General features: G+C 48.0%; 1 protein-coding gene across 1 annotated transcript; it reads left to right on the forward strand.

The window, feature by feature from the left end:
* The first annotated feature begins 339 nt into the window (after nucleotides 1–339).
* Nucleotides 340–14,458, forward strand: ALAS1 (5'-aminolevulinate synthase 1). Its single transcript, XM_036869317.1, has 11 exons — nucleotides 340–489; nucleotides 1,445–1,663; nucleotides 4,833–5,039; nucleotides 5,816–5,965; nucleotides 6,365–6,587; nucleotides 8,001–8,185; nucleotides 8,998–9,177; nucleotides 9,510–9,674; nucleotides 11,767–12,035; nucleotides 12,755–12,917; nucleotides 14,144–14,458. Exons 2-11 carry the CDS (start codon nucleotides 1,465–1,467, stop codon nucleotides 14,302–14,304), a joined length of 1,902 nt encoding a protein of 633 aa, XP_036725212.1. The 5' UTR covers nucleotides 340–489; nucleotides 1,445–1,464; the 3' UTR covers nucleotides 14,305–14,458.
* Nucleotides 14,459–16,491: the final 2,033 nt, after the last annotated feature.

Raw genomic sequence — 16,491 nt, forward strand, 5'->3', positions numbered from 1 at the left:
CCCCTCCCTCCTCTATATCCAAGGCACCCGTTTTTGCAGCCCTATAACCCCCTGGTTGCCCTAGAGGCGCTTCCCCTCCGACTCTGCCCTTTTATGCTCCACAAAGGATTCTAAAGCATAGGGTAGTTAGGGGAAGCGGCAAGGTAGTGCAGCGTGAAGTCATCCGTCCCCAGTCTTGTTCTCCGTCCTCCCAGCAGGCAATCCCGGTAAGCCCAGGTCCCACCAGCACATACCGAGCCTGAGGAGGAGGGCCTTTACGCCCCGTCCCGCCCTTCCAACTTCTGGAGCGCGCCGCGGCACGCCTGCGCGGAGGACGCCCCCGCCCATGGCGCATGCGCAGCTGGCTATCTGTGTATATTAGGACGACGGGGTTCGCGGCCTGAGGATTCTCGCGGATAAGGGCAACGGTTTGTTTCTACCCTTGTTTGGGTACACGCCGCCACCGCCGCCGCCGCCGCCTCCTCCGCCTCCGCCGAGTCTCCCGCGCAGGTGAGGGCCCCGCGCTCTAGATGCGGCGCGGCCGGGGACAACCCCCGCGTGTCCTGCTTGCCTGCGCCCCGCTACTCCGGCCGTTGGGACCCCATCCCCCACCGCTCCAATCACCCGCCGCCTCGGGGTCAACTTTCATATGCCCGATCTTCTACCTGATCGGCCCCCGTTTAACTGACCGCTTTCGAATTCCCTTCTTAGACACCTCCCGTTATTCTCGAGCTCTCGACGCCCCGGGTAACCACAGACCTCCCCTGCCCAGGACCACCACTTTCCGCCAGACCCACTGCCCTCATTTTTTAGCCCTTGTCTCTTCCCAGTTAGCTCCAGCGGCGCTTCCCCTCGTAACCCTGGCCTTCTTTATGCCCCCTCCTTTCTCAGTTATGCCCAGTTCACGGAGATGTAGGGGCATAACGTTGGGGAAATCCTGGCCTCAGGAACCCAGGGCCGGACTGGATGCCTTCTTGGGGTCTGGGAGTGTAGGGACCAGGAGAAGATCAGGATCCCTAAGAGTCTTCTCTGCCTTGATGGATGACAGTGGCTTCTTCCCTGGCCTCACTTCTTCACCTGGGTGGGTGCCAAGGTGTGTTATCTGCACTTCTGCACTGTGTATCTTCCTCAAGGAGCCTCTGACCTCCCAAACCTGTTCCTGACTTGTCCCTCCTGTCCCACCCCCTTGGTTATTGATCATCAGTATTTACCGTATTTGGTAAAGTAGTTTTGCAGGTGCCTTTGTATGGAGCTGGGGAATGAAGGTGATCTGGGTAGAGTGTGGTCACCACTTCTTAGTTGAGTCCCTCACCAGTGCTGTCCTTAGACATTTTTGAGTGAGACTTGTTAGTATCCCACAGTACCCTTGCTATAAACTTCAGGTGACACCTGAACCCAGTGACCTTGGAGTGGGTATTTGCGTGATTATTAACAAGTGTTGGTGTCACTCCTCATCTTTGTACAGGATCAGTGCACCTCCGGGACATGGAGACTGTTGTTCGCCGCTGCCCATTCTTATCCCGAGTGCCTCAGGCCTTTCTGCAGAAGGCAGGCAAATCTCTATTGTTCTATGCCCAAAACTGCCCTAAGATGATGGAAGTTGGGACCAAGCCAGCCCCTCGGGCCCTGTCCACTTCAGCAGTACTCTGCCAGCAGGTCAAAGAAACCCCTCCGGCCAACGAGAGTAAGTGTCCTTAGCAATGAAGTAGAGAGTGGTGATGTTTGCATTCATTACAAGACCCTGGAAGCAATTCTCATGCACAGTGCTGATGAGGGTCACGCTATCTGAGGCGGTTACTCGGTGCCAGGGTCAGTTCTCTGCATAGATTATCTCATGGAATTGTCATCCTAACCCCACAAAGTAGGCAGTTTTAGTTTTCACATCTTTAAAGGTGAAACAGTGGCCAGCATTCCACCTTGTGGATTGCATGTCAGTGTCTATTGGAGTTTGTGAGTTGTCAGTGCCTCATTCATGTAAATGTAAAGTTGGAATCTTTATGTAAAGTTGGAACGTAGAAGCTTGTAGCTTTTAAAGTTGTGATTTTTTTCTTCTTTTTTTTTTTTCCTTGCCTTTGCTATGTTGCCTGACCTGTGCCTTTTGCCCTCAATTCCTTTCTGTGCTATGCCTTCCCAAATTCCTGCTAGTTTCTTATGCAGTCACTTATCTTATACCTTATCTCTTTGTCTGGCTCCAGACCATATAGGCTATTCCAGGCTAAACCATCTTCAAAGTCAACTCTACCTGTGAGTTTTTCAGTTAGGTTAGGCTACACTGAGGTATCAAGCAACCCCCAAATCTCAGGGCTTAACACATAAAGATTTCTATCTTGTTCACGCAAGGTCCACTTTGGGTCATCAGGGCAATTCTGTTCTAAGCAGTGACCTGGGGTTCCACACTCTGGTGTCCTACAGCTTTAACTCTGAAATAGGTGGCTTTTGGGTCACTATTGCATAAGGGGAAAGTGAGAGGGTCTCAAACCAGCTCATCTTTTTAAAACTTTTCATAACAGTAAATTTCAATTATGAACAACAATATCAATCCAGGGCCAATTTTGCTTCACTTGTGTCCCCATTCACCCCGTCTGCGCCCACTGTATTAACTTGAAACTGATTCCAGAAATTTCCTCTGTAAATATCAGTATGCACCTTTAAAAGATATGAGTTCTTTCTTTTTTTTTGCGGGCGGGGGCACACCACGTGGCATGCGGGATCCTAGTTCCCTAACCAGGGATCGAACCAATGGAAGCGCGGATTCTTAACCACTGGACCGTCAGGGAAGTCCCTATGAGTTCTTTCTAAAAGCACCCTCACAATACCATTATCACACCTAAAGAATGATGCAATTTCCTAATATCATCAAATACTCAGCCCCACCAGCTCTTGGATATTTTAGTCAGGAAGCAACACACAACATCCATTGGCCAGAACTAGTCACATGGCTCCAACTAAATGCACGGATGCTGGGGTTTTTTCTCTTTTTTAAATTTTTTTTTTACTGTGGCAAAATGCATATAACATAAAACTTACCATCTCAACCATTTTTAAGTGTACAGTGGTATTAAGTACATTCATATTGTTCTGCAGCCATCACCACCGTCCAGTGTCCAGAACTCTTTTCATTGTCCCAAACTGAAACTGTGCCAACTAAATACTAACTCCCCATCCTCCTCCTCCAGATCCTAGCAAACATTATTCTACTTTCTCTCTTTGAATTTGACTACTCTAGAAACCTCACATAAGTGGAATCATACAAAATTTGTTAAAGTAGTGATTTTTTTGACACATGTATTTTTTTTTTTTTTTTTGGCACGGCTTGCGGGATCTTAGTTCCCCGACCAGGGATCAAACCCAAGCCCCCTGCAGTAGAAGTGCTGAGTCCTAACTACTGGACCACTGGGGAATTCCCTTGACACATGTATCTTTATTTTGTATATGAATTTTTAAATTTTGCTTTTAATAAAGAGATCAGAGATTTAGTTTTGGTCTGTCTTTGCCAGGAAAGAATGAAGCTTTTCAGATACCACTTAATTCTAGGGAATAATTTACCTTACAGGCTCTGTTAGGTGTGTTCTCTGGATGTGGACTTGTAAGAAAAGAATGTTTTTTTCTTTTACTAGAAAGGATTTAATCCTTTCTAGGATTTCTTTTCCTCTTTCCCATTGTTTAGGAGTTAGTTATGGTTTTTACCAATCTGTCCCTAGCAGTAGATTCCTCTTCTGTTCCTGGTTGAGTAAAATGTGACTTGTCCACTTCATAGACTGCCATGCATCCATCACAAATGATATTCACAAACTATTTACTAGCTTATATAGATCTTTATAATGAAAAGGGCAGAATAAACAAGCATATACAGAATAAGTACAACTTTTTCTAAACCTACACATAAGGGGTAAAGAAAGATAATATGCCAAATTGTCTGCAATGGTTACGTTTTGAATAATAGAACTCTATTTTTCTAGACTTCCTACAATGAATATGTATTTACTGACTTTTATAGTGAGTGAAATGAACTTGAAAGCAGTTTTTTTTTTTTTAATTTTATTTTTTCACCACACGGCATGCGGGATCTTAGTTCCCACACCAGGTATTGAACCCGTGCCCCCTGCAGTGGAAGGATGGAGTTCTAACAACTGAACTGCTGGGGAATTCCCCAAAGCAATTTTTTTGCTTTCCTTTATAGATTTTAATACAAACTGTATTGAGACACTGCCCAAGTTGTAGGAGAGCCTAGCCTATGACTCACAGGAGGATTCCAGAATGATGAAGAAAGACTTCTCTGGAAGGAAGATGAATGCATTTGCTCAAGGGGAGAGGGAAGTCTAGAAGCTTAATTACCAGCCAACTGCATAAGTCATGAACTTCTTTGAGGCATTTAGAGAAAACTGGTAGTTTATCTGTTAAGCAACGGCAAGCTTTTTTTGTCAAGAATCTGTTTAGAAAATATTACCAGAGAAAAAAACTGTGACCACTTCCAGTTACCGTCAAGAGTGTGTCCTCGCAGGAAATATGCTGAGTGTACTTGGGGTAGATTTACTGGAAATAATTCAACTCAAGAATGCTGGGCTGTCTAGAACTAGAAAATACTACTTTGGGGATTTATAAGTGAGAAATACTATGGGCTTGAGAGGTAGGTGAACTGTGCCGGTTAACTCTTCACAGGAACGTCGTATCCAGTGAGGCAGATGAGAAAACAGTTGATTTAGCAGAACCTAATAAGAATAAACTTGTCTTTGGATCATGGGATAGAGTAAGTGTAAGGTTTGTCTTTGAGGCAACAAGAGAAAGAAACAAGTGGGCTTTTGTGTACCGTTTAACCAGATCTGATGCTTCAGTTTTAACATTTCCCCCCTCAGAGGACAAAACTGCCAAAGCCAAGGTGCAGCAGACTCCAGATGGCACGCAGCTTCCGTCTGGACACGCCTCCCTTGCCGCGAGCCAGGGCACTGCGAGCAAATGCCCTTTCCTGGCAGCCCAGATGAGCCAGGGCGGCAGCAGCGTCTTCTGCAAAGCCAGCCTAGAGCTTCAGGAGGATGTGCAGGAAATGCATGCCGTGAGGGAAGGTAAACAGATGACATGAGCCATCAGAAGAGCAAAGAGATTCTTTGGCTCTTTCAGACCCTCAGATTTATGTGTGAACTATTATTAGGGTAGTATTTGTGTCAGCACCTTCCTGTTTTAGGGCCGAGGAGAAAGGTCATCAAGATAGAGGACTATATGGCAAAATGTGGGAGTTTTTTTTCTGTGTGAGTGTGTAGGATGTAACCAGCTTTTACAGTAATTCTTTAATTTCTGAAAATACCCCTCAGGCATAAACTATTACCAGTTGCCCTTTGTTTCTTTCCCACCATTTGGTTGGATAAAAGGTAAAAAACAGTGTTACTGCAGTGAGTGCTAGTTTTAGGACTCCCAAGCTGTGTGTCTTAGTGGTGGTCATTGAGTGGCAACCTTAATTCCACTTGTGGCTGTATCCATGGAACACATAAGGTCCCCAGAAATTCTCCCCAGCAGAAATGATACAAGTGGCTGAAATTGTTTTCTGTGAAGAAAATTGTCTCAGTTAGGGTAGGGGGGTTGCAATGGGGAAGGCAAACCAGCCAGAAACAAAAAAGCTTTGGACTTTAATGTTCCTCAAAGCTGGCTGGTAGCTCTGAAAACAAAACCAAACAGTAACTAAAGAAGAAGAGAAGCTTCATACACTCAGTTACATCTCACTTTCGTTATGATGGGCTATTTTTGTGAACTAGGCAGTAAGCCATTTTTGACAGTATGTCTGGAAGGTATTGTAGACTCAGAATAGAACATTGGTCCCCTTTGCCTCTTGTTACTTTTGTTACAGAGGTTGCCCAAACCTCAGTGAATCCCAGTGTGATTAGTGTGAAGACCGATGGAGGGGAGCTGAGTGGTTTGCTGAAGAACTTTCAGGATATCATGCGAAAGCAACGACCAGAAGGAGTGTCCCACCTTCTTCAAGATAACTTGCCAAAATGTGAGTCTCCTCGTTATTTGCCTGATGCAGGAGAGTTTATAACTTAAACATACATCAGATTAAATGTATAATTGCATGGTGAGTTGTGGATTAAAAGCCATGTCTCTTGCTTGATGCAAGTAGATGCTCTTGGCTGTAGTGAATGCCAATCCTATTGATAGCCTGCCTTGTCTCTCTTAACACCTACTGTCTGCTCACGGGGTCAGACAGTGTCATTTGAGACATACACAGACTCAAGATAAGGATGTCAAGGAACTTGCCCAGATGAGTACTTCGTTAGTTTGTCCAGAATCTCCTTGCTCCCGAATGGCCAAGCTGGGATTGGAACCTAGATCTTACACCAAAGCCTAGATGTGCTTTTTAACTGTCAAACTGTACCATCTTTTGTTCGGTTTTTAGCTGTTTCCACTTTTCAGTATGATCATTTCTTTGAGAAGAAAATTGATGAGAAAAAAAATGACCATACCTATCGAGTTTTCAAAACTGTGAACCGGAGGGCGCAGTTCTTCCCCATGGCAGATGACTACTCAGACTGTCTCATCACCAAAAAGCAGGTGTCCGTCTGGTGTAGCAATGACTACCTAGGAATGAGTTGCCACCCACGGGTGTGTGGAGCCGTCATGTAAGTAGCCTTCAGTTTTCAGATATCACTGGCATGACTTAGCAAGACATTGATGATTTATAGGAATTGGATCTTTTATGGGGGGGATATTCAGCAGCTGAAAGTGTGCCATAGCAAAATGCTCTTCTTAGCCTTTAAAAATATGTACAGGTTACTTTTAGAGAAACTCTAATGTGTAAGTAGTCGGTGGAGCCCCTTTGTGAGAGTTTAAGTTTCTGGGCTCATTGACTACACATGTCCACTCACTTACTACCCCTCCACAGGCAAGTCTTGAACAGAGGCTTCCTGGCTTGTGGCTGTGGGTGGAGAAATACAAATCGAGCAGCACTGGATGGTAGAGGGACTGCCCTGGTGGTACAGTGGTTAGGACTCCACGCTCCCAATGCAGGGGGCCCGGGTTCAGTCCTTGGTCAGGGAACTGGATCCCACATGCATGCCGCAACTAAGAGTTCACACGTGACAACTAAGGAGCCTGCCTGCTGCAACTAAGACCCAGTGCAACCAAATAAATAAATATTTTAAAAAAAGGGCTTCCCTGGTGGCACAGTGGTTAAGAATCCACCTGCTAATGCAGGGGACATGGGTTCGAGGCCTGGTCCGGGAAGATCCCACATGCCGCGGAGCAACTAAGCCCATGCGCCACAACTACTGAGCCTGCGCTCTAGAGCCCGTGTGCCACAACTACTGAGCCCGCGTGCCACAACTACTGAAGCCCACGCGCCTAGAGCCCGTGCTCCACAATAAGAGAAGCCACTGCAATGAGAAGCCCGCACACTGCAACAAAGAGTAGTCCCCGCTCCACGCAACTAAAGAAAGCCCGCGTGCAGCAACAAAGGCCCAAGATAAATAAATAAATAAATTTATTAAAAAAATAAAATATTAAAAATAAAAATAAAAGTGCTGGTAGAGCCTGTCATTCATGTCCTTCAGGAGGTTTGCCATGGCTAGGAACACTTGAGAGAGTTGCTGGTCAAACTCTCCAAGGAGGCTTGCTAGAGAGAGCCCAGTCTGAGGTTTAGTAATAGAGATAGCCTAACATTATGGGACTGGTTCACAAAGGGTTTAGGTAACCACCATTCAAGATGTCCCTCTAGAGCCTGAGGTCGTGTTATTGGAGAAAAAGATGTTTGTCAGAGAAAAGAAATCTCAGTAAGTTAACTAAAACTCAACTAAGATTGTTGACACTTGGCTCTTGATGCTCCCTAGACGCATCATCACCCTGGTGTGGAGACCTTCTCCCGCCCAGTCTAGAGATGGAGTGGGTTGAAACTTCTGTGAACTTCTGGTTCACAGGGAGAGAGGTGCTACAGCAACATCAGTTTCAGTCTCCTGGATCCTGGAGGGAGGAATGTTCACATCGTATTCAGAACCATGAGATTTTTTTTCTGTCTGCTCTTTTTTTTTTTTTTAAAGGGACACTTTGAAACAGCATGGTACTGGAGCAGGGGGTACTAGAAATATTTCTGGAACTAGTAAATTCCACGTGGACCTGGAGCAGGAGCTGGCTGACCTCCACGGGAAAGATGCAGCACTCTTGTTTTCCTCGTGCTTTGTGGCCAACGACTCGACCCTCTTCACTCTGGCTAAGATGATGCCAGGTAGGAAGCCTGTCATGGGTGCCTTAGAGTTTTCTGGCTTTCTTAGTAGTAACAGGAATATTGACAACAAAGAAAGCTTACCAGAACCACTCAAGAGTTATGATAGTAACTGGGAGCATTTGTTCTTGAATTGAGCATAAAGTGTTAACTGTGCATTATAAATGCCAGTAGAACATGATAACAATGAAAAATCAGATTTGCAGGGCTTGTCTTTAAGCTAATTGCTTCCAGTGTGCTTTGTACTCTAAGAAAATCCTTTGGAGAATTCTCTTAATCATGTGTAGTTATCTTTTTTTTTTTTTTTTTAAATTAATTAATTTATTTATTTTTGGCTGCATCGGGTCTTCGTTGCTGCGCGCGGGCTTCTCATTGTGGTGGCTTCTCTTATGGTGGAGCATGGGCTCTAGGCACGCGGGCTTCAGTAGTCGTGGCACGCGGGCTCTAGAGCGCAGGCTCAGTAGTTGTGGCACACGGGCTTAGTTGCTCTGCAGCGTGTAGGACCTTCCCGAACCAGGGATCGAACCCGTGCCCCTGCGTTGGCAGGCCCTGTAGTTATCTTTCGATTGAGTTTGGAGTGAGGCAGGCAGATTTAAGAGCAGGTTAGTTGCATGCCACTGGGTTATTTTACACCTATGGGCCTTCTCAGAGGAGAAGCACTAGTTAGTTATTTTTCCAGGAAGAAACTGGCACGCAGGGTCTTTTTCCTACTGGGCAAAGCAGCATTTTCAGGTCAAAGTCTGTTGTCCTTGACTGTCGAGGAAATAATGTGTCTTTGGTGCAGATGGCAATAAATAGCATTTTTGTCTTGTTAGGCTGTGAGATTTACTCTGATTCTGGGAACCATGCCTCCATGATCCAAGGGATTTGGAACAGCCGAGTGCCAAAGTACATCTACCGCCACAATGATGTCAGCCACCTCCGAGAACTGCTGCAGAGGTCTGACCCTGCCGTCCCCAAGATTGTCGCATTTGAAACTGTCCACTCAATGGACGGTAAGTCTAGGTAGAGGCCAATCTGAAATCTTAAATGAAAACAAGGCCTGAACTCCTTAAAAGTGTGATATTTATTTCATTTTTGTAGTTTCTTTTCACTTTGGCAGGATTTTGTAGTTGCGGGACACTGTATAGATTGGGATGAATGTAGATATTCTACTCTGGCTTTTACTAGGCTCCAAACCCCAAGGTAATCCAGAAACTGGGGGAAGTTAATTGGTTTCCCCAATATTAAAAATATCTTAGAACGTACACTGTTGTGTTCTAACTCTTACCAAAACAGTAATTCGTGAAATAGCAAGCACTTCAGTGTGGTCTGTGGTCTCTCCTAGGGGCAGTGTGCCCACTGGAAGAGCTGTGTGACGTGGCCCACGAGTTTGGAGCAATCACCTTTGTGGATGAGGTCCATGCGGTTGGGCTGTACGGGGCTCAAGGAGGAGGGATTGGCGATCGGGATGGAGTTATGCCAAAAATGGACATCATTTCTGGAACACTTGGTACGTACACTCTGCACAGTCTGTAATCTGCACTAAAATTACATTCTCCTAACAAGGCCAAGGACTACTGGTCTAACAGGTCAGGTGAGGAGATGGTCTGATAGCATCTAAAGCCTGGGTCACTTTTTTGAGTGAGTTTTTCTTTCCTCAGTGAGTGGTGGCACAGCTTATCAGAATCCCTTGAGTCATGGCATGGCCCCCAGAATCAAAGTAAATCTCACAGCCTAACATGATAGAAGTACCATTTGTTGCCATCTGAGCTCATTCCAAACATAGTTGTGGCTTTAGGTATACGCCGTGGCAACAGCCTTTACTCTCTGTGCGTCAGATTGTTCCCTTATATTAAAAAAAAATAAAAAAGAAGAATTTTAGTGCTTTTCTCCTAGAGCTGCAGGTCAGGCATTGTGTTGTGTAGCGCTGAGCTCTGTGCCTACCGGGCGGGAACATTCCAGTTCACCTGGCTACTTTGTATTTCCTCTGCTCCTCCCAATAGAGAGGCCGTGTCTCTCGGAGCAACTCCAGACTCTTCCAGACTCCATAGCCATGCTGCCTGCTGGGTGTAAATCTTGCATGCTTAATAACTCACTAGCTGTGTGACCTTGGGTTTGTGGTTAACTTCTCTGTGCCTCAGTTTCCTCATCAATATGATGGAGGTAACAAAAGAACCCACCTCAGCTTGGAGAAGATAAATGAACTGTATACAAACAATTACTGTAGACATTCTCTTTGTCTATGAGGTGAAAATGTAAACTGTACAAATTTTTTTTTTTTTTTTTTTGGCTGCATTGGGTCTTTGTTGCTGCACACAGGCTTTCTCTAGTTGTGGCGAGCGGGGGCTACTCTTCATTGCAGTGGGCATGCTTCGCTTTGCAGTGGCTTCTCTTGTTGCAGAGCACGGGCTCTAGGCACACAGGCTTCAGTAGTTGTGGCACGAGGGCTCAGTAGTTGTGGCGCACGGGCTCAGTAGTTGTGGCGCACGGGCTTAGTTTCTCCGCAGCATGTGGGATCTTCCCAGACCAGGGCTCGAACCCATGTCCCCTGCATTGGCAGGCGGATTCTTAACCACTGCACCACCAGGCAAGTCCAACTGTACAAATCTGAGGATTTCAAAAGTTAGTAAGGCAGTTGGAGACCATGTAGTGGTTAGCTAAAGTGCCACTTTACAGTCTGCAGTTGGTAAAGGAAGGGCAGGCGAAAAAGAGCATCCTTCAGCACCGTGAAGGGGCGTGAGAACGTCGTGCAGACCAGTAGAGCCTGGGGCCTCGCAGGGCAGAGCCTTGCCAAGAGGAAAGCTCTTGTTCATGTGTCCTAATTCCAGCAGCCCTTTTCTTGTAAAGAGCTCTTATGACATGGGCTCTTTGAAGGTATGGTCACTGTGAGATGAAAAGGGCTGGAGAGAGAAATTTTCCACTGTCAGAGATTATACCAACCCAGCAGTGTGTGGGGCTCAAGCAAGACTGTTAATTACAGAACATAATGTTAAGATCGAGGAGGACTCTTCTGGAGTCATTAATCCTGAAACCCAAGATACCAATTATACAAGGGGACTTAACAAGAACTGAAAAATGAGGCCGGCCCTAAATCAACCTTAACAGGGTCTGAGTTTTCATATTTATCCAGCAAACACTCCTTGTCAGAATTTGGGGTTACTTAAGTAGAAATACCAGCCCTGCGAAAACAGTTAATGTCTCAGCTGGGTGACATTCCGGCCTCAAGGGTGATTCTCACAGTGAGCCCCCCGCTCAGACCCTGTCCTGGAGCAGGCGCAGTGCAGAGCAAGGGGGGATGCAGCCAGCCTGGGTGGGAAGGGAGGTGGCACGTGGGGTTCAGGCACACTGTGATCAGTTGCCAGTGCCAGGCCTGGTCTGGAGACCTGCGCTTTGATCCTGGTCAGACACCAGCTTGGCCTTGTGACTTCGGTCAAGACCCTTTCATAACGTTCTCAGCCTTTTCCCTTTCGGAGATGGGCTTGATTTGAGTCTTAGGGCACTTAAAGATGAGGAAGAGAAGAGTGAGTGCTCTGAGGCTCTGCAGCGCCTGGCTGTGCACACTTAGGGCAGTTGCTGTAATAAATGAGCCTGTCTCCTCCCAGGCAAAGCCTTTGGCTGTGTTGGAGGGTACATCGCCAGCACGAGTTCCCTGATTGACACCATCCGGTCCTATGCGGCGGGCTTCATCTTCACCACCTCCCTGCCGCCCATGCTGCTGGCTGGAGCGCTGGAGTCTGTGCGGATCTTGAAGAGCACCGAGGGCCGGGTGCTTCGCCGCCAGCACCAGCGCAACGTCAAGCTCATGAGGCAGATGCTGATGGACGCCAGCCTCCCAGTCGTCCACTGCCCCAGTCACATCATCCCCGTCCGGGTAATGAGCGGCCTGTGATTGGACTCGCTGGGGGCCGGGCCTCCGCACTTGACGGGAGATGTCCTGGTTCACACCTTCCTGAAGTTGGGCTGCGGCAGGGTGACTGCCAGGGCGAGGGACTGTAGCCAGTGGCCCTCTGCCGTGTTTCCGCCTTTGGTTGACTTCACAGTGAGAATGAAGCCTTTGAACCCAGCAGGCTGGAGCAGAGGTTCCTTCTCCAGAGCACTAGCCTTGACAGGGTAAACACAGAGCTTGTACCTGGAAAGCTCCGGAAGTCTGAGCTTGGCTAGCTTTGAAGTATGGCTTTCTATTCATTTAATTTTGAAATGGGTCTTGCTCTGCCCGCTACAAAGGGTAGCCCTGTTGGTGTCACAGTTGAATTCATCTAAGTAGTGGAGCTGGTATAAAAGCTGCCTTATCCCCGGGATGCACACGTCCAACTACCGTCATACTGGGGTCACAGAAGCTCCCGTTTCCCCCATTCAGAGTCTGGGTGGGAGATCAGTGTGAAATTTACTTCTAATATGGTTTCAGTTCTCTGGTCTGTAGTGAACAAAACTGGACCCTTTAAATCGCAGGTGTCTGGGCAGCACTTTACCTCTGTGCCAGGCTTGCATACGCGGCTCCAGCCTGAGCCACGTGGGCACACCTGTCACTAGTCTCTGCTAAGAGGTAGTCTATCCGGTTCTGGCCTTACCTTCTGTTATCATCAAACTTAGGTTGCAGATGCTGCTAAAAACACGGAGGTCTGTAATGAGCTAATGAGCAGACATAACATCTACGTCCAAGCGATCAATTACCCCACGGTGCCCCGGGGGGAGGAGCTGCTGCGCATCGCCCCCACGCCCCACCACACGCCACAGATGATGAACTACTTCGTGGGTGAGTAGCCGGGGAGCCGCCAGCACCTCATGGGAGAGTGGCATGAAGCTGTCTTTTCAGTGTCTATAACTGAAGGCATTCAGAGTCATTCAGATTTGTCTCTTCTTTTTCCAAGTAATTCAGAATGTTCTCAGATGGTATAAAACTGTAAAAGACACTTAGTCGTTTGCGTTCACTTCAGGAGGGTGCAGTCATCTGGGAAGCGCAGAGGGAGCCTGCTAATCCACTCACTGCTCCCATGCCCCTGTCTGTGCAACTCAAGGATGCCCAGTCACGGCTGTCGCAGGAGAGATGCCTCTGAAGGCCTAAGTCTGCCTGGGCCTCCAGAGCTCGGCTCTGCACTTCTCTCTGTTCTCTGAACCAACTCCACACAAACCCCTTTTGATGACAGTCATTGTTCAGCATTTTATATTCTCATAGTTCTGTAGAAGCCAGTCCTTCACCCCCCGCGTCCACCTAAAGGCAGAGACCGAACGGGCTGCTCCTGGTTGCCTCTGCCTCAGAGGTGCGTTCTCCTCCTGAGCCGCCACCCCCGTCCGAGGTGTTTCCCCTGCCTGGAGCCTTTAGGGCTGCTCTGCTAGGAGTGCTCAGCCCGACACAGTGGAGCCATGTGGGAGCAGCTTCTTTCCTGAAGGCATGTAAAGGAAAGCCAGAGTCGGGTTTTGTTTCTCTTTTTTTTTTTTTATAACAGCCTATTAAGATGGAATTCACATACCGCAAATTCCACCCTTTCAAAGTATGAAATTCAGTGGTTTTTAGGTAATGTGGTGCAACTGTCACCACTCTCTGATTCCAGAACATTTTCGTCACCTCAAAGAGAAACCGCACACCCCTTAGCAGCCACTCCCCATCCCCAGCCCCCGTCAGCCATCAGCCCTGATCCACTTTCTGCCTATACATTACATTTTGTGTAAGTGGAATCGTACAATATATGGCCCTTTATGCCTGGCTTCTTTCACAGCACAGTGTTTTCAAGGTTCAGCCATGTTGTAGCATGAATCAGCACTTCATGTCTTTTTATTACCAAATAATCTTCCTTGGTACAGATATACCACATTCTGTTTATCCATCAAATGACGGATGTTTGGGTTATTTCCACTTTTTGACTATTAATGAAAATAATGCTGCTGTGAACATTTGTGTGCAAGTTTTTGTTGGGGGCGTGTGTTTCCATTTGTCTTGGGTATGTACTGCCTTTAATTTTTAAAAACTGTTCCTCCTCACAGAGAATCTGCTGGCCACGTGGAAGCGAGTTGGGCTGGAACTCAAGCCACATTCCTCAGCCGAGTGCAACTTTTGCAGGAGGCCGCTGCATTTTGAAGTGATGAGCGAAAGAGAGAAATCCTACTTCTTTGGGATGAGCAAGTTGGTGTCTGCTCAGGCCTAAGTGTGTCGCGCCCTCAATTACTCCACCTAACCCCAGGCCACATTGTATCCAGGTAGTCAGTTCTCCAGAGTTGTCTTTGTATGTGAATTAAATTATATTAAATTTTAATCTGTAGTAAACGTGTAGTCCTGCAAATAAATTCTTGTCTAAATCATGGGTCCTCTTTTCATTGGCTCCTGAATCAAAAAATCATTCATCCCTTTAAACTTGGTCTGTATTGTTGAGATGTATGAAGTATATAAAAACATCCTGGTCCTCCGGTAGTGGCTCCAGACCCTGCTGGGATGGCAGGACCTCCCAGTCCGCAGGAAGCCGGCATGTCTTTAATGCGAGCCAGGTGGTGGCCCAGCTGCGCCCCAGCCTGAGCAGTTCTGAGAGCAGTCACCACAGGGCACCACACGGCGGCTGTTTCACTCCGAGCCTCTCCCCACACCTTACGCGCAGTCTGCGCTGCAGCGGCTTCTCCCTTCCCGCTTTCCCTTCCCAGCCACTTCCTCCCCCTCACACTTCCCTGTGAAAGTTGGGCAGTCGGGCTTGTCTGTCACCAGCAGGTCCTCCAGCACCAGCTGCACCTGTGATCGCGCCCCTGCCCTGAAAGTGGAGGCGTTTGTGCTCCTTCCCCCGGACTCCTGCCCCTCATGTTCTGGGTCCCCTCGCTTCTCATGCATTCCTGCAACCATCTCTTGCCTTCTCCCCATTGGCCTGCAGCAGGCTCTCACCCATCCTAAAAATAAAACAGGCTCTCCCTCAGTCTTGACCCCCATCTAGCTGCTGCCTCTGTTCTGCCCCTTTTCTGTTTAGCCCTCCCCACTTGGTCCTTCAGCCTGTTCCTTGTGGAGGCCGCTCTTTCCTTGCCACGTCTTGCTTCTTCTTGCCAAATCCAGTGGCCTCCTGTTTTCCTTTCATTGGATCTCCCAGTGGTATTTGAGGTGGTTGTCCTTGGCCTCTTTACAGCTTTCTCTAAGCTTCCGTGCCACTGACCTCTCCTGATTTTCCTCCTCCTTCCTGAACTGGTCCTTCTCTGAACATTGAGCGCCCACTGGGTTCATCTCTAACTGCATGTAACCCCTCCCCTCCCTGCACAGGATCTCCCCCAGCCCCGGGTTTCCAGTTCCAGCTGTACGTCACTGAGGGCCAGCAAACAAGCACCTGAACCACGCAGCTCCTGAGGGCACCCTGGGTCTGCCCACTCCTCCCCTTCCTGCCCTTCTCCTCATCGTCCCACATCTACCCAGTTACTCCTGCCTCTCATGTGGAAAACAACTCTGTCTTGCCCACGCGTGACACTGTTAGCAAGTCATGTACGTTTTACCTCGAAGATACACCTCAGGCCAGGCCACTTCCTGTCACCTCCCACTGCTACCATCCTGCTCACGCCACCATCATCCTGGCACCCGCCCCAGCCTCTACCCCACACAGCAGCCTGAGAGAGCTTTTTAAAAAAACGGAGTTCCGTGGCGGTCCAGTGGTTAGGACTCGGCGCTTACACTGACGGAGCCCGGGTTTGATCCCTGGTTGGGGAACTAGGATCCCATGCAGTGCAGCCTAAAAAACAAATATATATATCACATCCTGTCCCTCCCCTGTAGAAAATTTTTCTGGGTCTTCGAATTGCACTCATTAAATTCTAGATTGTCACACAGACTGATGACATTCTCTGGGATCAGGATCCCATCCAGCTCTGCAACCTCATCTCCCATCCCACCCCAATCTGTTCGCTCTGCCTCACGTGTGGAAACATACTCCTGGGCCTCAAACACCCCCGGACGTTCTCACCAGCTTCCAGACCTTGGTGGTGTTAGCCGTTGTTTCTCTCCTGGATTTCGCTTTCCTGGATCGTGGTGTGGGTGCCTCTCTTCACACAGGAGAAGGGTCCGCGAGGAGACCTTCCCTGAGGCCCCGGACTAAGGCAGCCCCTCCTGTGTTCTCACCATCACTTGGCCTCCCCCCGGGCTTCCCTTCAAAGCCTTGGTCACCACCCCTGTTGACCGTTCCCCTGTCGTTCTCCTTGCTTCTCTCTCCCCAATGCCATGCACAGTACCTGACACACACAGTGGACGTTGAGCAAATGTGCTGAGTGAACGAAAGGGGACTGTCTCAGCTGTAACGAAACACCACAGACTGCGGGGCTTAAACAACAAACATTTGTTTCTCACCGTTCTGGAGACTGGAAGTCGCGGGTCAAGG

This window comes from Balaenoptera musculus, chromosome 11 (assembly GCF_009873245.2).
Source record: "Balaenoptera musculus isolate JJ_BM4_2016_0621 chromosome 11, mBalMus1.pri.v3, whole genome shotgun sequence".
Classification (NCBI taxonomy): Eukaryota; Metazoa; Chordata; class Mammalia; order Artiodactyla; family Balaenopteridae; genus Balaenoptera; species Balaenoptera musculus.